Genomic DNA, 22,647 nt, shown 5'->3' on the forward strand with positions numbered 1-22,647 from the left:
AACGTCCACCTTGTGGCAGGGCTTACATGTGCCCCTCCACTTTCATGGCCTGGTTTGTTGGACTGTCCCAAAAAAAATCAAGACTGTTTGCAACTATGCTCCTGTCTGTGTCACCCTGTAGTGGGTGAAGCAGACCCCATTTCACATAGCTTCTCCTCCTGTGTCACCCTGTGGTGGGAGGAGCAGACTCCATGTCACATAGTTCCTCCCTCCTGTCTGTGTGACCCTGTAGTGGGTGGAGCAGACTCCATGTCACATAGCTCCTCCCTCCTGTCTGTGCCACCGTGTGGTGGGAGGAGCAGACTCCATGTCACATATCTCCTCCCTCCTGTCACCCTGTGGTGGGAGGAGCAGACTTGTCCCATAGCTCCTCCCTACTGTCTGTTTCACCCTATAGTAGGTGGAACACACTGCATGTCATATAGTTCATGTACAGTATATCACCCCATGGCAGTGGGAGCAGTCTCCGTGTCATATTTCTTCCCTCTGGTATGTATCGCCCTATGGTTGAAGGGGTCTACTCCATGTCAGGTCCTTCCTGTCTGTGCCATGCGGTGCCTTGCATATTGCACACACCTGTGCAATAGAGATCCATTTCTCCAGTACTTTGGCCCTCATCTGTGGCTTCATCTGGATGTCGCTCAGGACGGACGCGGTCACACAGGCTGTTACTGCATTGAACTGGGCTACGGTGGCTCGGACACTCGGAGCAATATGCCTGTTTTCCTTCTTGTCCCGCTGAGACCAAATACTTCCAAGACAGTGACAAGACTGCAACTTCTGGAAGAGATCCTGGAGCAAGACAAGAGAGTAGATATTAATCAGTGGGGAGTCCCATATGCTTCCCAAACAACACATTTTATGGCCACTGTTGTCTAGCCATGGTTGGGTGTGTTCCTCCATGGGTATCCTGTAAGTAAATAACCAACCCTGTCCTACCTAGTATGACCTACATTGTGAGTACTTACCACATCTATCAATGTAAGTTGTTCTGCCACATCCTGGGGAGGGTACGATAATAAAGATGTGGTATCTGTGGAGATCTCACAGTCACCCTCTGCTGGTCGAGTTACAGATCTCCAATCTGATTGAGAAGGAAAGGTCAGTACAATGGAAGATATTCTGAGACACATGCATTTTGAGTGAGGAGGCTGATCTTACCTTTTGGTGAAGAATCTTGGTCTTCCTCTTCTTCTAAGCTCTTTACAAGACGGAGGAGCTGGCTGGGGTTCTCCCGACTGTCTTGACTTAGGTAGGAAGAGATGCACTGCAAACATTGTGGAGAATCTCGGAAGTCTTGAGGGTGTCTTTCTAACCAAGTCTGGAGGACACCACGTACCACTCTAAGATACAGGGAACATGCCGATCTTATTTGATTTTGGGTTCTTTTCGTCATACAAATTGTACCTTTAGCCAAAAAATCTACTTGACTGCGCTCCACCCGAATTATAGGGTGGGCACATCAGGAACCACTGCCTCGTGAACCTGAGGAAGCTCTACCACCCATCCTCCCCAATGGCTGTTTGATGATGCAGCCAAAAAGTCACTAGCTTAGCCAGCTCCATAATTACCATATTCTTCTCCTATAAGAGGTTTCTGCCCCCCACCAATTTTTTTATTACATTGGTTTTCACCAACTTTAATTTAGAGCTAACCTGAAGGAGTTATGCCTAAAGGGTTTTCAATATGGTAGACTCCTATGGTTTGCATTGGCACTTGTCACTATGACATGTTAGGAGATAATTTGAGGGGGGGGGGGGGTTCTCCCTTTAAGAAAACTGACATTTCCAGTAGGGGAAGGTTACTGAAGGTATTGTGGTATGCATATACATGATCTATGTGGCACCGACCTCTGCACAGATGCAGTGTCTGGAACAGGGCTGCCAGGCGTTACAGGCTCTTTATCACCAACCTTTTCGAGACGCCTGGAGAAGAAATGGGAGACCTTTCAGAGTTCAGATTACATTGTTAGATACATGGACTCTGGGCTACAAGATAATATTTGTAAAGCATTTTTTATACATGAACCTCAATTTATCAATCTGAGAAGTAGGGCCTAGTGATGGACACCCAGTTACCCCAATTTGGCCAATCTGCCAGCCATTCATTCACTGTGAATCAAAGCCAACTGCCAACAAGACCACTGGTTCTGCCCAATTGTATTTATACAAATGGATAGTGGATTGTGCCATCCATTTGACTGATTTGACTAGAATTGTGTGGCTGGATCATGTCAAAGGGAAAAACTTGCTACAAAAACACTAGAAGTAAAATTTGGTGGTTTGGACCAGTTGTAGCTAGATTTTTTTCTTCACTTGTGGCAAATACTCAATTTAGTGTCCTGGTTCTTGAAATTCCCTTGCCAAGTCAGAGTGGTCTGTTGACCTTTCCCACCATTTGGCTCACAACTTTTCCCCTTGCCAAGCCCATGGTTTCAACAAAAACATATCATGACCTAGAAACCACAAGATGCAGGGTCGGACTGGTCCACCAGGGGCCTAGACAGAATAATGGTCCAGCAGAAAAAAGTCTTGTTGGAGGTGACTTTGAAGCCAACCCTTGCCATTTGGGTTGATTCACAAATAAGACCTTATTGATCTTATGTATAGATGGAGGTGGTGGGTTGAGGTTAATTCTGGGGAGCTAAAGGAACCCGATTCCCATACTAAGCATGGTGGAGAAGAGGTTGAAGTCATCCATGTTTTAGCATCCTAGCTGATGCTTCTGGCTGTGAATTCCCATGGTTATCCTCAGGATGCACTTGGACATTTACCCAACCTATCCGATGACAGGGAGGATGCAAGAAGTTAAAGTCAGAAGAAAAAAATGGTAGAGGTGAGAGGACTTGAGAGGACATCTCAGGTAAGATAAGAAGGGCAAAGAAAATGTCCCAACAAAAAGCATTGTCTTTGTTGTCCCCACCTGTCTAGTAGAAGCTCCAGGACCTTTTCAGGTGAGGTAAAGGCACGGTAGGTGCTCAAGAAGGTGGGCACATACCCAGGATCACTTCCCTGATACTCCACCAGGAGGTTCTCCACCAGCTTCTCCAGAGTCCCAGCACGGAGGCTGCGGACCTTACACGTCTTATAATGGACATAACCAGGAGATGATGCGACGGCCTGAGGGCAATGGGAGTAGGTTAAACGAAGTAGGAGGTGAGCCAAGAGGTCAAGGATAAGAGGGAAAAATAGAAAAGCCAGAAAAGAGGCTGAGGTCTTCATATTTTGCATGGTTTCTCTTCAATAATGCTTGCTCATGACCCTCAAGACCCTAACTAGCATTTGTGGGTTCTCTGACATGTACTACATTTTTTTCTGTAAGGTTCTAGTTGTGAAGAAGGGGGCAAAAACTTATTATGAAAAACGTTAGAGAGACCTAAGTCTTCCAGCCCTCTAAGAAACTGTAAGCAAGTGGATCAGCTTCATAGGACATTGCTCATATGATGTAATCAGAAGGTGGCAGGTCTTTATCATAGGTCCCAGATACTTTCTGACACCTTGATCTAAATGGAGCCCGTCTTGTATATAATGAACATTCAGCAAGGGAAAGGGATGCGCAGACGCTTTACAGATTTTAGACTCTGTGCTCGTTGTCGCCCCCTGCTGAGCAATCTACTTTGTCAAGTGGATTAGGGAAAAGGCTGGGACAACTGTTTTTGATTTTAGTACATCCAAAGAGGGGATAGACTGAAACAGTGCCACACCTGTCTATGGATAGTTTCTGGTATTGCAGCTCAGCTCCACTGAAGTGAATTGTGCTGAGCTGCAATACCATACACAACCTGTGGGCAGGCGTGGCACTGTTTTTGGAAAAAAGAAGCCATGATTCTCTAGCCTAACAAGTGAGCTTTCCATATTCTTCTATGACCATCTGATAATCCAGAATATCTGATAATCTGGTCCCTTTCAGGTCCCACTAATGTCAGATTTGAATGTACAATATACCAGTATATAATTTTAATTGTAGGTGGAGAGCCCTAATAAATGACCCAAATATTCCCGTAATTGCCAGTTCTCTATGACGTCTTAGTCATGTAAGAGTCAGGGGGCTCCCCATATTTGGTTTACACGTCAGGCCAAACAGCTGGATCTCCGCCAGAGGCCGCAGGTCGCTGCCATCCATCACAGGATGTTTTTTTGATGTAGAGATAAAAATCACAGAGCGCTGAGGACAAATGTGATGACAGGATAATGGAAGGTGAGGGGCGCCATCACACCTGGGAGTCTGACATCATATTACAGTCTTCTGTGTGTGGTGTGCAGATTCAGAGTAGAAAAGGAAACAGTCAGCAGGATGACAGCAAGTCAGAAATGTGTACAGGCAGGATATACATAAAGCCATGGGTACAGAAAGGATATACATGAAATGTATACAGAGACAGGCAGGACATACATGAATCATAATGGAGACAGGACGATATATATGAATTATAAAGGGTTACAGGTTCATTTATATGAATTATAAAGGGGTTTAGGCTAATATATATAAAATATACAGGGGTACAGGCCGAAAATATTCTGGGGTACAAGATGATATGTATTAAATATAAAGGAGTACAAGCCAGATATACATGAATTACAAAGGGGTACAGGACGAAATATCTGAATTATAAAGGGGTACAGGCCAATATACACTATATATAATATAAAGGGGTACAGGCCAATATACATGAATTATATTGGGGTACAGGCTGATATATGTGAATTATAAAGGGCTGCAGATCACATATACATGAACTATATAGGGGTACAGGCCGATATACATGAACTATATAGGGGTACAGGCCGATATACATGAACTATATAGGGGCACAGGCCGATATACATGAACTATATAGGGGTACAGGCCGATATACATGAACTATATAAGAGTTCAGGCCGATATACACTATATAAAATATAAAGGGGTACAGGCCGATATACATGAACTATATAGGGGTACAGGCTGATATACATGAACTATATAGGGGTACAGGCTGATATACATGAACTATATAGGGGTACAGGCCGATATACATGAACTATATAGGGGTACAGGCCGATATACATGAACTATATAGGGGTACAGGCCGATATACATGAACTATATAAGAGTTCAGGCCGATATACACTATATAAAATATAAAGGGGTACAGGCCGATATACATGAACTATATAGGGGTACAGGCTGATATACATGAACTATATAGGGGTACAGGCCGATATACATGAACTATATAGGGGTACAGGCTGATATACATGTATTATATTGGGGTACAGGCTGATATACATGAACTATATAGGGGTACAGGTCGATATACATGAACTATTTAGGGGTACAGGCTGATATACATGAACTATATAGGGGTACAGGTCGATATACATGAACTATTTAGGGGTACAGGCTGATATACATGAACTATATAGGGGTACAGGCCGATATACATGAACTATATAAGAGTTCAGGCCGATATACACTATATAAAATATAAAGGGGTACAGGCCGATATACATGAACTATTTAGGGGTACAGGCTGATGTATGTGAATTATAAAGGGGCACAGGCAGTATACATTATGCATGATATTTTGGGGTGCAGACCAGATCCATGTGAAAAATAAAAGGGATACAATCGAACATAATCCGTATAGGTATAAGTAGGATACATGTGTATTATAAAGGGGTACATATATGATGCCCATGAGCGAAAGGCAGAGTATACAGAAACTATAAAGGGGTGCAAGCGGGCTACAACTCGATACACAATAAAGGGTGGATTATTAAAGGGTCCATGCAGGATATACATGAACGTAAAAGGGGTACATAGAGCAGAAACAAAAAGAAGCGTTGGGAGCAGGGGAAACGGCAGAGAGTGGGTGACGTGACCACCTCCCCCCTTATTACCAGGAAGTCTCCGGAGGGGCTCTCCGTCCTCACTCTCCTCAGGGTCACTCCATAGATTGCTCCGTCTTCCACCTCCTCCCCCCATTCCTGCAGAGGATTCTGAGAAGAGAAGAGAACAAGTTCAGGGTGAACCTACTAACTGTACGCCCCGTTACTGTAAGGGCCTTGCTCTCGCCTGGCGATGAAACGGTTAATTCTCCTCATCTTTCCAAATCTAAAGTCACTTGTCCGGTTTGGCCAGGTCCCCTTCCTCCGCCCTATTAACTCACCAGACCCAGATACATGAACCAAATTACATATTAGAGCAGCCAGCCCTGGCCTGTTCCAGCCTCTACGCCCCATATGCTTTCATGTTTTCACCTGTCAATATGGCCCCAAGTCCCTCGTTCCTCCACTAACTCTATAGGCCTTATGGAAGTGGCCTGTGAGGAGCAATGGGGGAGTCTGGACCCCCGTAAAAGTCATTGGTGTGGATGGGTGATAAGAAATGATGTTTGTGGCAGAAGCCTCGTCAGATTTCCATCTCTGTAAATTGTCACCTATAATACAATGGCTTCTGCCATGTAATACTTCATTTGCCCTGTGGTGGCGCTGCAGGGAAATTGAACACTTGCTTCCGGGTTCCTTCAGAGGTCACAGCTGACTGTCGGGGGTCTCGGCAGTAGGACACCCTGTGCATTGTCCAGAGTGGGTAACCGCGTGCCTCATACCTCAGAGATCTCACTAGCTATATTCTCATATCTACAAACCGATGAGGATACATCATGACAATAACATCGCCGATCGTAGGGAATATCAGTTATAGATAATGTATTGTATGACAGGGTCACTTACATAACACCCCTAAGGCATTAAAGCAGATGTCTATGTCCAACACCAATTATGGTGGGCAGCATGGTGGCTCGGTGGTTAGCACTGGTACCTTGCACCTCCAATCCAAGGACAACATCTGCATGGAGTTTGTACGTTCTCCCCATGTTTTTGGGGGTTTCCTCCATTTTCTTCCCACACAATACTCACTGATAGAGAACTTAGACTGTGAGCTCCACTGGAGACATTAATGTCTGTAAAGAGCTGTGGAATATGTCAGCGCTATATACGTGATTAAAATAAATACATCTAAATAATGGAGTCCATTACATTACTTATCCTGTACTGATTCTGAGTTACATCCTGTATTATACTCCAGAGCTGCACTCACTATTCTGCTGGTGCAGTCACTGTGTACATTATATTACTTATCCTGTATTTATCCTGAGTTACATCCTGTATTATACTCCAGAGCTGCACTCACTATTCTACTGGTGGAATCACTGTGTACATTACATTACTTATCCTGTACTGATCCTGAGTTACATCCTGTATTATACCCCAGAGCTGCACTCACTATTCTGCTGGTGCAGTCACTGTGTACATACATTACTTATCCTGTACTGATTCTGAGTTACATCCTGTATTATACTCCAGAGCTGCACTCACTATTCTACTGGTGCAGTCACTGTGTACATTACATTACTTATCCTGTACTGATCCTGAGTTACATCCTGTATTATATTCCAGAGCTGCACTCACTATTCTGCTGGTGCAGTCACTGTGTACATACATTACATTACTTATCCTGTACTGATCCTGAGTTACATCCTGTATTATACTCCAGAGCTGCACTCACTATTCTGCTGGTGCAGTCACTGTGTACATACATTACATTACTTATCCTGTACTGATCCTGAGTAACATCCTGTATTATACTCCCGAGCTGCACTCACTATTCTGCTGGTGGAGTCACTGTGTACATACATTACTTGTCCTGTACTGATCCTGAGTTACATCCTGTATTATACTCCAGAGCTGCACTCACTATTCTACTGGTGCAGTCACTGTGTACATACATTACATTACTTATCCTGTACTGATCCTGAGTTACATCCTGTATTATACTCCAGAGCTGCACTCACTATTCTACTGGTGCAGTCACTGTGTACATTACATTACTTATCCTGTACTGATCCTGAGTTACATCCTGTATTATACCCCAGAGCTGCACTCACTATTCTGCTGGTGCAGTCACTGTGTACATTACATTACTTATCCTGTACTGATCCTGAGTTACATCCTGCATTATACTCCAGAGCTGCACTCACTATTCTACTGGTGCAGTCACTGTGTACATTACATTACTTATCCTGTACTGATCCTGAGTTACATCCTGTATTATATTCCAGAGCTGTACTCACTATTCTGCTGGTGCAGTCACTGTGTACATATATTACATTACTTATCCTGTAATGATCCTGAGTTACATCCTGTATTATACTCCAGAGCTGCACTCACTATTCTGCTGGTGGTGTCACTGTGTACATACATTACATTACTTATCCTGTACTGATCCTGAGTTACATCCTGTATTATACTCCAGAGCTGCACTCACTATTCTGCTGTTGTAGTCACTGTGTACATACATTACTTATCCTGTACTGATCCTGAGTTACATCCTGTAATATACTCCAGAGCTGCACTCACTATTCTGCTGGTGGAGTCACTGTGTACATACATTACATTATTTATCTGTACTGATCCTGAGTTACATCTTGTATTATACTCCAGAGCTGCACTCACTATTCTGTTGATGGAATCATCCTACACACGCATTACATTACTTACACTGAGTCTGCATTATACTCCAATTCTGCAAATTTGTCACCAGACTCACCGCCTTAGGCCTCTTTCACATGAGCGTGACAGATTAGGTCCGGATGCGTTCAGGGTGCGTTCAGTTAAACTCGCACCATTTTGCAAGCAAGTTCAGTCAGTTTTGGCTGCAATTGCGTTTAGTTGTTCAGTTTTTTCCGCGCGGGTGCAATGCGTTTTGATGCGTTTTTCACGCGCGTGATAAAAAACTGAAGGTTTACAAACAACATCTCCTAGCAACCATCAGTGAAAAACGCATTGCATGCGCACTTGCTTGCAGATGCAATGCGTTATTAACGCATCCTCATTCACTTCTATGGAGCCAGGGCTGCGTGAAAAACGCAGAATATAGAACATGCTGCGATTTTAACGCATTGCAGAAGTGATGCATGAAAAACAACGCTCATGTACACAGCCCCATTGAAATGAATGGGTCAGGATTCAGTGCAGGTGCAATGCGTTCACCTACTGCATTGCACCCGCGCGGAAATCTCGCCCCGTGTGAACGCAGCCTTAGGCCTCTTTCACACGGGCGTCATGTTTTTTGCCCGGATAAGAGGCGGGTGCGTTGCGGGAAAATGCACGATTTTTCCGCGCGAGTGCAAAACTTTGTCATGCGTTTTGCACTCGCGTGAGAAAAGTCGCGCATGTTTGGTACCCAGACCCGAACTTCTTCACAGAAGTTCGGGCTTGGGATTGATGTTCTGTAGATTGTATTATTTTCCCTTATAACATGGTTATAAGGGAAAATAATAGCATTCTGAATACAGAATGCATTAGTATAATAGTGCTGGAAGGGTTAAAAATAATAAAAAAGTTAACTCACCTTCTCCTCTTGTTAGCGTAGATCCCGGTCTGTTCTTTAGCTGTGGACTGAATGACCTGAGGTGACGTCAGATCACATGCTCCAATCACATGGTCCATCACCATGGTGATGGAGCATGTGATCTGACGTCATCAAAGGTCCTTTAGCCACAGCTAAAGAACAGACCGAGATCTACGCTAACAAGAGGAGAAGGTGAGTTAACTTTTTTATTATTTTTAACCCTTCCAGCACTATTATACTAAGCATTCTGTATTCAGAATGCTATTATTTTCCCTTATAACCATGTTATAAGGGAAAATAATACAGTGAATAGACTGTCACCTAGAACCCATGCGTGAAAATCGCACCACATCCGCACTTGCTTGCGGATGCATGCGATTTTCACGCAACCCCATTCATTTCTATAGGGCCTGCGTTACGTGAAAAACGCACAAAGAGGAGCATGCTGCGATTTTCACGCAACGCACAAGTGATGCGTGAAAATCACCGCTCGTGTGCACTGTCCCATAGAAATGAATGGGTCAGGATTCAGTGCGGGTGCAGTGCGTTCACCGCACGCATCGCACCCGCACGGAAAACTCGCCCGTGTGAAAGGGGCCTTACAGCTTAGCTGAGCTTTTATAAAGCAGAGGCACAGTTCTTTTTTTTTTTCTACATCAGACCATAGTCTAATGTAAGCAAATGATTGGGGATTTCAGCTCTGGAGAATTGTGGACTATAGTACAGACAATTAGACCCCTTTTACACGGGCGAGAATTCCGCGCGGGTGCAATGCGTGAGGCGAACGCATTGCACCCGCACTGAATCGGACCCATTTACTTCAATGGGGCTGTGTACATGAGCGGTGATTTTCACGCATCACTTGTGCGTTGAGTGAAAATCGCAGCATGTACTATATTGTGCGTTTTTCACGCAAAGCAGGCCCCATAGACGTGAATGGGGCTGCGTGAAAATCGCAAGCATCCGCAAGCTGGTGCGGATGCGGTGCGATTTTCACGCATGGTTGCTAGGTGACGGGATGGGGACACGATCTTTATTCTTTTCCCTTATAACATGGTTATAAGGGAAAATAACATCATTCTTAATACAGAATGCTAAGTAAATTAGGGATGGAGGGGTTAAAAATTAAAAATTAAACTCACCTCATCCACTTGTTTGCGCAGGCCGCCTTGTCTTCTTTCTTCTTCTTTGAGGACCTGGGAGAAAAGGACCTTTGGTGACGTCACTGCGCTCATCACATGGTCCATCAATGGTGATGGACCATGTGATGAGCGCAGTGACGTCACCAAAGGTCCTTTTCTCCCAGGTCCTCAAAGAAGAAGAAAGAAGACAAGCCGGGCTGCGCGAACAAGTGGATGAGGTGAGTTTAATTTTTTATTTTTAACCCCTCCATCCCTAATTTACTTAGCATTCTGTATTAAGAATGCTGTTATTTTCCCTTATAACCATGTTATAAGGGAAAATAATAAAATCAAACAACACCGATCCCAAACCCGAACTTCTGTGAAGAAGTCCGGGTTCGGGTCTGGGTACCAAACATGACGATTTTTCTCACGCGCGTGCAAAATGCATTAAAACCCGCACCCGCATCTTATCCAGCCCTCACACACGACACCTGTGTAAAAGAGGCCTAAGTCTGGATCAGGCTATGCATACATGGCTGATAGCCGAACAGGTAGCTCAGCTTGATCAACTGACAGCTATGTCTCCAGACCCCTCAGTACACATGCAGTCAGCGTCCCCCCATGGTCACCTGGATTCTGGTGCCTGGGGGACCCTTAGTCACACGACATTAGCATGATAAGATTTTGTACTGGGGCCCAGGAGCTTCAAGTTACCGCTCTGCTGGCATGACTTTCCATGACATGAAGGTGGGTAAAGTTTAAAGCAACCCAAAACTGCAAGTGGCTGCCTGTTTAACCCTTTAGGCGCATTATATCAGTGCTCTTATGTTAAGGGGCACTTTACAGGGATTGTCCCCATTAAGACAACATATGCCCTATCCACAGGAGAGAGGATAAGTGTCTCATCACTGGGGCCCCCAGCGATCACAAGAATGGGGGCATGTGTTCCCCTGTTTGAATGGCGCAGCAGTCACTCCTGTGCTCTGCTGCTTCATTCAGCTCTATGGGGCTCCTAGAGATAGCAGAGCACTTCTACTATCATAAGCAACCTCCTTACAAGGATCCAGTAGACCCCAGGTTTGTGGAGGTTGGCTCCTTGTCTCCACTAAGGCTATACAAGGTAGTGGAAGGGTCTTACTTGGTCAGTTTTGTGGACCTAAGTGGGTTTCTCCACTGTACAGTCACCAAAAAGGGGGTTACACCAATATTTTTCCCTCCATGTGGGGAGACAGGGTCTCCCCTGTCCCATGACGGGATGTTATGGCCTGAAGGAGCATCAGAATGTGGCCCCATATTGATTATGGCTGTGGAGCCCAATCTCTTCCATGTATGCCCCAAACTAGAGTAATGAAGAAAAGGTCTATACGTGGCTCTATCATCGACAACTTTCCAGGACGAGATTCAAAAATTTCCTTGGCCGGGCAATCATTCATCTGACCTGACCTTAGGTCTGTACCATGTTTAGAGAGCTAGCTCTAAGGGCCACTGTCTATTCATACACAACATCAGAGTAATAAAACGGGAGACTGTACCATAGTGATCTCTTTGCCCATGGCACGGGTGGGCTTCAACCCCGGAGATTGTTCTTCGTCCGACATTTGGGTCCTCGATGTCTTCTTTTTGGACACTAAGTCACAACAAGACCTTTAACGTGTAGGAATATGGGGTCACCTGCTGCGCTGGAGCCATCCTGGCAGTACAAGGAAGGGGTAGGAGGAGGAGATATGTGACCAGAAAAGACCGGTCAAAAGAGCTGACAGGTCAAAAGCAAAACCACACCAACTAGATAGTGTTTCCACTGTTCCTCTGTATTCCAAAAAGGAATCCCATGGGAATTTTTCACTGATCCCACACAATGTTATATTCCACTATTGACTCTTCTTACCGGAGATGTCACCACCCCTAAATCCAGAAGAAGGTACCTAGGAGAAGACACAAACGATCCCAGCATCTCCATATCTAAGCCTTAGACTTGTGTCACCTTTGATACTTAGTGGTTTTCTTCAAGTCTATTCTCCTTAGTGTCACTTGCTTCTTATCTTCTCTACTCCGTCGCGTTGACTTTTTGTGCTCTCGTTTGTTCTTTTTCTGTCTTCTGACTTCTCTCCAGTCATCCAGATAGCACTAGCCTTCCAACCTTGGAAATGCCTCCAGCAGGAACTTTCTATAGAACATTTTCCTGCCCCGCTGCCCTTGACGTCCCCTCTCTCCTTCGCCTTGTTAGTCAGCCTTGTTGTGGAAAGTTTCTTTTGAAATCCTCAGACTGATATCATCAAGGGATTAAATCCCAGCCCTCCAGAGAAAGAGCGAAGGGAGGAGAGTTGGGAGGAGAGACCTGGGAAGTTGGGAGGAGGGAGCAGAGGAGAACATAGGGGTAGTAGATAAGGAACAGAGGAAAAGAAGACAGGGTGTAGACAATGCTGGGGGAAGAGAGGAGCTGGATGTGGACAGGAGAACTTGGGATATTACAGGAGGGTATAGGAGGAGGACAGAGGAGACCAGGAAGGAGCAGAGGAGGACACTGCTGCACTCAGATGACAAAGTTCACTGCAAGGTTACAGAGTTCTTGTCGAATAGTTAACTCTGACAGCCAAAGAGATTTAATACGGGGGAGGGTGTGGGCACTCTCATAATAATAACAACCTATTATGTGCGTGTAAAGAAATCCCACATATCTATATACAAGACATTCCTGTAATCTGGAATCCAGAAATCCTATATATATATATATATAGTATATACAGTAAAAAGTCTGCATAGTGCAGTCTAGAAAGTCTCAATATTATATCGGAGTATATAGAAATCCCACATATATATTTACAGTGAAATTCCTTTAATCTGGCATCCAGTAGTCCAGAAAGTCTACGTATTATATATGCCTGTATAGAAATCCCACATATGTACACATAGTAAAATTTCTTTAATCCAGGACCCAACAATCCAGAAAATCTGTATATTATATATGTCTGTAATGTATAGAAATGTGACACATGTATACACTGCAAAAATCCTTTTAATCTGGGAACCAACAGGCTAGAAAGTCTTCATATTATCTATGTTATTATAAAAAATACTGCATATGTGTACGATGAAATTTCTTTATTCCAGGAACTACGGTAACAGTCCAGAAAGTCTGTATATTATATCTATCTGAATGTATAGAAATCACCTATCTATCTATCTATCTATCTCGTATCTATCTCATATCTATCTATCTATCTATCACAGTAAATTTCCTTCAGTCAGGCATCCAATATTTCAGAAAGTCTTCATATTATATCTTGGTGTATAAAAATCCCCTATATTAGGGATGCTCAACCTGTGGCCCCCAGCTATAGAAAAACCTGGACAGCCTACAGCTATTATGGCATGCTGGGAGTTGTAGTTTTGCAACTGCTGGGGGCCCGCAGGTTGAGCATACCTGCTATCTATCTATCTATCTTTACAGTGAAATTCCTTTAGTCAGACATCCAGTAGTCCAGAAAGTTTAAGTATATTATGTATGTTTTCCTGTCGGAAAGAACATATATACCGGTACTTATACTGAAATTCCTGGCATGTAATAACCCAGACAGTCTGTATATCTGAGTATATAGAATTTCCACATAGGTATATACAGTTAAAATCCTTTAATCTGGCAACTAATAATCCAGAAATCATGAGCTTCCCAATGTTATGTTATGATATGGGCTAAATCCACCAGAGGGGGCGCTGCTCTCAAGTTCTGGCTCCTGCTCAGTGTAAAAACCCTAAAAGAGGACATGCCGCTTCTTCGTACCGACTGTAACATGATTGATGAGGTCTGAATTTTGCCTTATTTCATGTACACACAAAAGCCTTGTCTCCCTTGTTGTTGCCAAAACACGAAAAATCAAAGCAAAACCAAAGTCATGCTGTGAGGAAATGTTCTGTACAGGGAATGACTGGAGGCCAATATCTACAGCGTTGGGGGTAAGAGGAGGCCCGGGGCAGAGCTACTGATGTGTAAGGAGCAGGGGCGTAGATAGAGCTCCCTACACTTAGTATGGGCCCCCCTGCCCTACACAGTTTCCCTGTACGCGTCCGCCAAACAGCAATACAGACCATAAAAAATGACTCCATGGATCTCTGACAAATGTAAAAAAAAAAAAAATTATTAAGAGGAATTTTTTTTTTATAAGCCCTCCACTTTCGTGTTAGGCCCAGTTCACACATTCTGGTTTGGACAAGGATTTTGGCTGAAATCCGCATCAAAATGTTGTGTATGGAATGCATGTGAATGGGATTTTTGGACCCAAGCACTTCTCTTAGGCTAGGACACTAGATGGGCCTGATCATCTCTGACTACAGAAGGTATACAACTGCAGAGAAACTTGAGACTTACCTTGTATCTGGAATCGTCGTCATCGTTTGTGAGGCAGCGATACGCTTGTAAGACAATCCCCCAGCTCATGTCAAGGTCCAAAGACAGACTGCTGCGTGAGCCGGGATCACCAAACATCTTGGTCTTCTAGAAAGGAGAAAGAGAGAATGACTGCTCATAACTATAGTCTTTGACTAGGACTCAAGGAAGGCTACTTGGGCATCTAGTGATGGCAACCTTTACCCTCATCCTTCATAATGGTCATCTCCACACTAGTTTAATAGATCACAGTACATGAGATCAGTCTTACATCAGGTACCCTCAGATCACTTTTGACTCCTGGTGTCCATTTAAATACTAATTTCTGACTCGTGGCCCCCCAGTTTTCCCTGTCACAGTCCATGGGCCACCTCTGTTTTCCTCTGTCACCCTCATCTCAAGGACCAATGGCATAAAAATGTTGCATGTTGCGCTTGCGTCCTGTGCCCACTGCTGTCCCTCAGCCCCGGGTCAGGAATGTCGGCAGTGTCAGTTACCTTGCCTCGTCTGTTGATATACTGGCAGTCCGGACCCGCATGCCCTCCTCTGCCCACCAGCGGATGCAGCCGCTGGCATCCAGCATTGCTAGTCCTGCAGCAGACCACAGCCTAAGTATTTTTTGTTAGGCCTAAATGTATTGACCTGAGGGTGTGCACATACCCCAGGCTCCTATAGGGCCAGCTGGACTTTGCTAGGCATTTTAGGCACCTTCCCCTAGGGGAGGCCGCCTGAGCTTTAGGTTCCTAGCTTGCTTGCTACTAGTTTAGGAGTGCTGTTTTGTTTGTTTACTGACTGTGCCTGACCTGACCAACACCAGTTTACCGTATTGACTCTTTGCAGCCTGCCCTGACCATGGACTAGTTTCACGGAAGCGCACAAACTTTGCCTGCCTTGACCTTAGCCAGTGTCCTGACTATGAGTGTTGACTGATCACTCGCTGCTTTGCACTAGTGTCTCTGATCCCCAGTAGGTCAGCTGCCAATCACATCGGGACTATTTAAAGAGGTAGTGGCCTGGTAGCTCCCCTGCAGCAAAAAAACAGATCCATGTATAGCGGTTAAAGGGTGAATACCAGGGAAGTGCCATAATAATACCTTAAGGTCTGGCCCTAAGTCAAACAGTTGGTGGGCGTTGTGGTTCCACAAGCACTTGTTGGTGCTCGTTGGGTCATTTAATAATATACTTCACATTCAACTTTAGCCTAGAAGGTTCTTCTTCATTTGGTCAAGGATCCACTTGTTTGCCCAAAGGAGTCAACACATTTGTTACCCCATTTTTAGTATGGTCCAGCATTCTCGTCCAAGAATGAAAGAGTATAACTATGACAGAGCGCCTCTGATAATTGCATCCCTCATTCCTACATGTATACAATGATCAGTCATTGAAAACCACCTGTCTAAAACAGCTCTGACCCTTTGAGGCATGGACTCCAAAAACAGAAGTCCTGTGGTATCTGGAACCAAGATGTTAGCAGCACATCCTACTGTAAGTTGCTTGGTACAACCTTTAAGGATCAGATGTGTTTGTACACCCCACAGATTGAGATCTGGGGAATTTAGAGGCCAAATCAACACCTTGCTCTCTTTGTCATGTTCCTCATTCCTGAAAATTTTTTGCACTGTGTCTGGGGCATTATCCTCTGGAAAGAGGGCACGGACATTATGGATTGGAATAAGGCTGCCATGAAAGGATGTACTTGTTTGTGCAATGGTTAGGTAGGTGGTATATCTCACATCTACGTGATATTAGGAGCCAAGGAGAACATTGCCCAGAGCATCACACTGTCTCCACCAGCTTATCTTCTTTCTATACTGTTGTCTTCTCTTCCTGACGCACATGCACCCGGCTGTACGCATGACGTTAATGTGATTGATTAGGCCAGGAGGCCTCCTTCCATTGCTCCATGGTCCAGTTCTGGTGCTCAGGTCCTTTTGGACACTCTGACGGGTCATTACGCTTGCCATTCTCTCTGCTACCATTTTGTAGCACACAATGGCACTTTGCTACACATAATGCTATACTATATGTCCATGTGTATTGCACAAAATTTAATGTTGCGACACAGAAAACGGTTTTAATTTTACCGAGCTAGTACTGAAGAAAAAAAAAATTGAAAGCAGCTTTCCAGTGCTCATGATATGGACTGAGTTTGCTTCACTGATTTCCCAGACGGAAGTATTTCCTGCCTCAGTAGGGCACTCATTATAGAAGTACCTCATCCTGGCAGCTTCCTTTGCCTCTTTCTTGTACAGAAAATAACAACCGCACGACCAATAGAAGATGAATCAGTTTACATAAAGCAGAAAACAAATCTTTGCTACCCCTCTAAGCAAGACAGAGTTTGTAAAAACACCATATCACACCAAGTATCCTTCAAAAAAAAGTTTTTGGTTTTGTAGCAGATGATATTTTGCGACTGTTTTACATCATTTTACATTTACATTGGATTTTGTACTAATATATATTTAGTGTTGTGATATTTATATTTTTGTACATCACAAAATGCATTTTGTACTAAACTATTGTATTCACTTTTGTGATATTTACATTTCTGTACTTCACAAAATGAATTTTATACTAAAACATTGTCCTAAAGCTCCTTCACTTTTCATCGATGGACACACCAATAGGATACTTTATGGGGGTTTGAACTTGAACTGATGCCATGACAAAAGTGGGTCCAAGTACTAAATAAAGCGACGGGTCCCTAGTGGCATTTGCTCGACATAGCACCACTCCCAAACTGGTGATATCTAGGAAATGTAAAAATGCCCTGAACCTATGCATTGCTCCAGTCATTGCTGGGATCCCAGTGGTATTCAAAATGTCATTAATGCCTGTGTCCCGGAGGGTATTTTCCATCGTCGTGCATCAGACAGAACAACATTTTGCACCTTCAGGTGCCATAAAAATGCTTTTAAGTAATAAAAAGTGCAAAATCAGGGTGCCGACGGAAGCTTAAATAAGGTACTAGATACAGATATGGATCTCAACAGACTCACACAAGACACTAAAACCCCAAAACACAATAAAGCATATATATATATTTATACTACAGCTAATACATACAAGATGCCGAAAGGGACAAACACCCCCTACCACATACCCATTTCCTCACCTCATCGTCTCACTTCCCATCACCCGCCAGAATTAGAACAGTCTGCAAAGAAGTTACTATATGTCCATGCCAAACGTAGAAGTTGGCAATGTCCCCCCCGACTCTTACGCCCCACAGAGATGCAGCTGTGTGAGCCGGTGTGTGGAAGGAAATGTAGTTGATGTCCCCGTTACCTTTGATCCCTGTTTTTTTACTTGTCTCACTTTTCTTTCTCCTTTCCTCCCTCTATCCTACTACGCTGGAAGCCTTCCTCTGACATCCTGCGCTCCCCCCTTGTATGGATTTTGCAGACTCAGGAGAGGGTGGTGTGCTGGGGTGGAATGTCACTTCCTCTGACCCTTCTCGTGCTTTTTCCCAGACCACAAAAACAATGGCTGATTTCTGTTGTTTCCAAAAGCGCATATATTATCATAAACTCCACCGAGATCCTATCATTGTGCGGAAAAGAAACTATGAGAATGGTAAATTGCTGGTGTTCAGCATCTAATTTACTGTAATAGATTGCGATGGGGTAATTAAAGGTTTAGGAGCCGGGTTACTGTAATAAGATGTTACAGGGTAATAAGAGGATCAGGAGCCGGGTTACTGTAATAAGATGTTACAGGGTAATTAAAGATTTAGGAGCCGGGTTACTGTAATAAGATGTTACAGGGTAATAGGAGGATCAGGAGCCGGGTTACTGTAATAAGATGTTACAGGGTAATAAGAGGATCAGGAGCCGGGTTACTGTAATAAGATGTTACAGGGGTAATAAGAGGATCAGGAGCCGGGTTACTGTAATAAGAGGTTACAGGGTAATAAGAGGATCAGGAGCCGGGATACTGTAATAAGATGTTACAGGGTAATAAGAGGATCAGGAGCCGGGTTACTGTAATAAGATGTTACAGGGTAATAAGAGGATCAGGAGTCGGGTTACTGTAATAAGATGTTACATGGGTAATAAGAGGATCAGGAGCCGGGTTACTGTAATAAGATGTTACAGGGGTAATAAGAGGATCAGGAGCCGGGTTACTGTAATAAGATGTTACAGGGTAATAAGAGGATCAGTATCCAGGTTACTGTAATAAGATGTTACAGGGGTAATAAGAGGATCAGGAGCCGGTTACTGCAATAAGGTGTTACAGGGGTAATAAGAGGATCAGGAGCCGGGTTACTGTAATAAGATGTTACAGGGTAATAGGAGGATCAGGAGCCGGGTTACTGTAATAAGAGGTTACAGGGTAATAGGAGAATCAGGAGCCGGGTTACTGTAATAAGATGTTACAGGGTAATAAGAGGATCAGGAGCCGGGATACTGTAATAAGATGTTACAGGGTAATAAGAGGATCAGGAGCCGGGTTACTGTAATAAGATGTTACAGGGGTAATAAGAGGATCAGGAGCCGGGTTACTGTAATAAGATGTTACAGGGTAATAAGAGGATCAGGAGCTGGGTTACTGTAATAAGATGTTACAGGGTAATAAGAGGATCAGGAGTCGGGTAACTGTAATACGATGTTACTGGGGTAATAAGAGGATCAGGAGCCGGGTTACTGTAATAAGATGTTACAGGGGGTAATAAGAGGATCAGGAGCCGGGTTACTGTAATAAGAAGTTACAGGGGTAATAAGAGGATCAGGAGCCGGGTTACTGTAATAAGATGTTACAGGGTAATAAGAGGATCAGAAGTCGGGTTACTGTAATAAGATGTTACAGGGTAATAAGAGGATCAGAAGTCGGGTTACTGTAATAAGATGTTACTGGGGTAATAAGAGGATCAGGAGCCGGGTTACTGTAATAAGATTTTGCAGGGTAATAAGAGGATCAGGAGCCGGGTTACTGTAATAAGATGTTACAGGGGTAATAAGAGGATCAGGAGCCGGGTTACTGTAATAAGATGTTACAAGGCAATAAGAGGATCAGGAGCCGGGTTACTGTAATAAGATGTTACAGGGTAATAAGAGGATCAGGAGCTGGGTAACTGTAATAAGGTGATACAGGGTAATAAGAGGATCAGGAGCCGGGTTACTGTAATAAGATGTTACAGGGTAATAAGAGGATCAGGAGTCGGGTTACTGTAATAAGATGTTACAGGGGTAATAAGAGGATCAGGAGCCGGGTTACTGTAATAAGGTGATACAGGGTAATAAGAGGGTCAGGAGCTGGGTTACTGTAATAAGATGTTACTGGGGTAATAAGAGGATCAGGAGCCAGGATACTGTAATAAGATGTTACAGGGGTAATAAGGGGGTCAGGAGCCGGGTTACTGTAATAAGATGTTACAGGGTAATAAAAAGATCGGGAGCCAGGTTACTGTAATAAGATGTTACAGGGGTAATAAGAGGATCAGGAGCCGGGTTACTGTAATAAGATGTTACAGGGTAATAAGTGGATCAGGAGCCAGGTTACTGTAATAAGATGTTACAGGGGTAATAAGAGGATCAGGAGCCGGGTTACTGTAATAAGATGTTACAAGGGTAATAGGAGGATCAGGAGCCGGGTTACTGTAATAAGAGGATCAGGAGCCGGGTTACTGTAATAAGATGTTACAGGGTAATAAGAGGATCAGGAGCCGGGTTACTGTAATAAGATGTTACAGGGGTAATAAGAGGATCAGGAGCCGGGTTACTGTAATAAGATGTTACAGGGGTAATAGGAAGGGTCAGGAGCCGGGTTACTGTAATAAGATGTTACTGGAGTAATAAGAGGATCAGGAGCCGGGTTACTGTAATAAGATGTTACAGGGGTAATAGGAGGATCAGGAGCCGGGTTACTGTAATAAGATGTTACAGGGTAATAAGAGGATCAGGAGCCGGGTTACTGTAATAAGATGTTACGGGGTAATAGGAGGATCAGGAGCCGGGTTACTGTAATAAGATGTTACTGGAGTAATAAGAGGATCAGGAGCCGGGTTACTGTAATAAGATGTTACAGGGGTAATAGGAGGGTCAGGAGCCGGGTTTTTGTAATAAGATGTTACAGGGTAATATGAGGATCAGGATTTTATTCACCCATTTTACCTGACTTTTATGTTGAAAAAAAATGGACCAGGTGCTTCATAAATATGGCGCTCTTTCTGAACACCATATTGCTTAATGTATTTACATCAGACAACCGGCTTAAATACATTGATAAATTTCCCCCATACAGACCTATAGCTCCTGCTTTCCTTCGTTACATAAACCACTTCTGGGACTCGCTCCTGTCAGCAGAAGGGAGTCCTTGAAGTGAAGGAGAGCACACTGTGCATGCGCAGCATGCTCTCCACTCACAGCTATGGGAGTTCCAAAAATAGCTGAGTGAGCATGCTCGGCTATTATCGGAAGTCCTATGGTGGTTAAAGGAGAGCACATTGCGCATGCACAACCACCTGTCCATTCACCACTATGGGACTGGAAATAGTCATGGTAGTGAACTCCCATAGTGGTGAATGGAAGGTGGCTGCTGTCTTGACAACCCCTTTAACAGACATGGAGAACAGAGAGGAAAAGATTTGTGCAGGGATTTGTGTAAAGGGGTTGTCCCATGAAAAATATTCTACAGTTTTGAAACTAGCGCCTTGATCGGAATTCTTTTAGAATTGCATGTAATTCAAAATTTTGCATAGCCACTAAGCTATTTAATAAAAGGTATCTGTATAGCGCCACCTGCTGTTTTTTTCTTATTTCTTTGTCCTGCTCACTGAGATGGTCGCACATGCTCAATTGAATCTTTTAACTGCCTCCTGAGCTGTGATAGAGAGAGCATGGACACGCCCCCTGAGCTGTGATAGGAAGAGCATGGACACGCCCCCTGAGCTGTGATAGGAAGAGCATGGACACGCCCCCTGAGCTGTGATAGGAAGAGCATGGACACGCCCCCTGAGCTGTGATGGGAAGAGCATGGACACACTCCGTGAGCTGTGATAGGGAGAGCATGGACACGCCCCCTGAGCTGCAGCAGAAAAGACACTCCCCTTGAGCTGTCAGCTTGATATAAATCTATCAGAGCAATGAATGGGGGGATCTCTGGATCCATGTGAGGTACAGGGCTGGTTCTAGCTTTGTTAGATAGAGCTTGTCATGTTCTATATGATGTCTAATTTTTATTTTTTACATTAGTCATGGGATAACCCTTTTAACTACTTGCAAGCTGACTGACCTGAAGACCAAAGTCAGCGCTCCATAATTTCCAAAATGGCTGACTTTGGTTTCAACTTCCTCTTCCCAGTTACAGAACAGAGTGCATCTCTGAAGCAAAAACCACTGCTTTACCAAGTGCAATACTGGGCAGGTTATAAGAAGAGGAATATTCAGAATAAAGAAGAGGCTAGGTATGCTAAGATAATATCAAGCCATCATATGCAACAACCACCCCCACTGCCATCGGAGCCATCCCGTGGGTCTTTGATCTCTGGCGTACTCTCTGTTGCTATGTTGACAGGTCTTTGTACAGATTGTTTATAGTCTCCAGAGGCCGGTGACGGCTATGCCACGTATATTACCGTAAATGACCTGTTTTTATTCCCTCTGACTGCCATTGTAATAAATGTATTATAGGAGGAGAATATGTCAAGCAATCCAACCGAAAAGTCCAAGACGTAGGGACACGCGATCACCAGATCTCTGTGGCCATTAATGCAGGGAGGAAGACAAGTTTTAACGAGAGTTT

At 44.0% G+C, this 22,647-nt stretch overlaps 1 protein-coding gene across 5 annotated transcripts in view; it reads right to left on the minus strand.

Moving 5' to 3' along the window:
• The window catches only part of RGL3 (ral guanine nucleotide dissociation stimulator like 3), a 38,225-nt gene extending 19,918 nt beyond the window's left edge, over positions 1-18,307 (minus strand). Inside the window, exons 1-8 of one of the 5 annotated variants that reach the window (XM_044278960.1) lie at positions 18,193-18,307; positions 14,884-15,009; positions 5,883-5,981; positions 2,923-3,119; positions 1,851-1,925; positions 1,162-1,343; positions 969-1,084; positions 577-792 (exon numbers count right to left, since the gene is read on the minus strand). In XM_044278960.1, the coding sequence (XP_044134895.1) occupies positions 577-792; positions 969-1,084; positions 1,162-1,343; positions 1,851-1,925; positions 2,923-3,119; positions 5,883-5,981; positions 14,884-15,000 (1,002 nt within the window). In that variant the 5' untranslated portion in view covers positions 15,001-15,009; positions 18,193-18,307. The other 4 variants (XM_044278962.1, XM_044278961.1, XM_044278964.1 and 1 more) reach the window with 4 other exon arrangements.
• Positions 18,308-22,647: the final 4,340 nt, after the last annotated feature.

This window comes from Bufo gargarizans, chromosome 2 (assembly GCF_014858855.1).
Source record: "Bufo gargarizans isolate SCDJY-AF-19 chromosome 2, ASM1485885v1, whole genome shotgun sequence".
Taxonomy (NCBI): domain Eukaryota; kingdom Metazoa; phylum Chordata; class Amphibia; order Anura; family Bufonidae; genus Bufo; species Bufo gargarizans.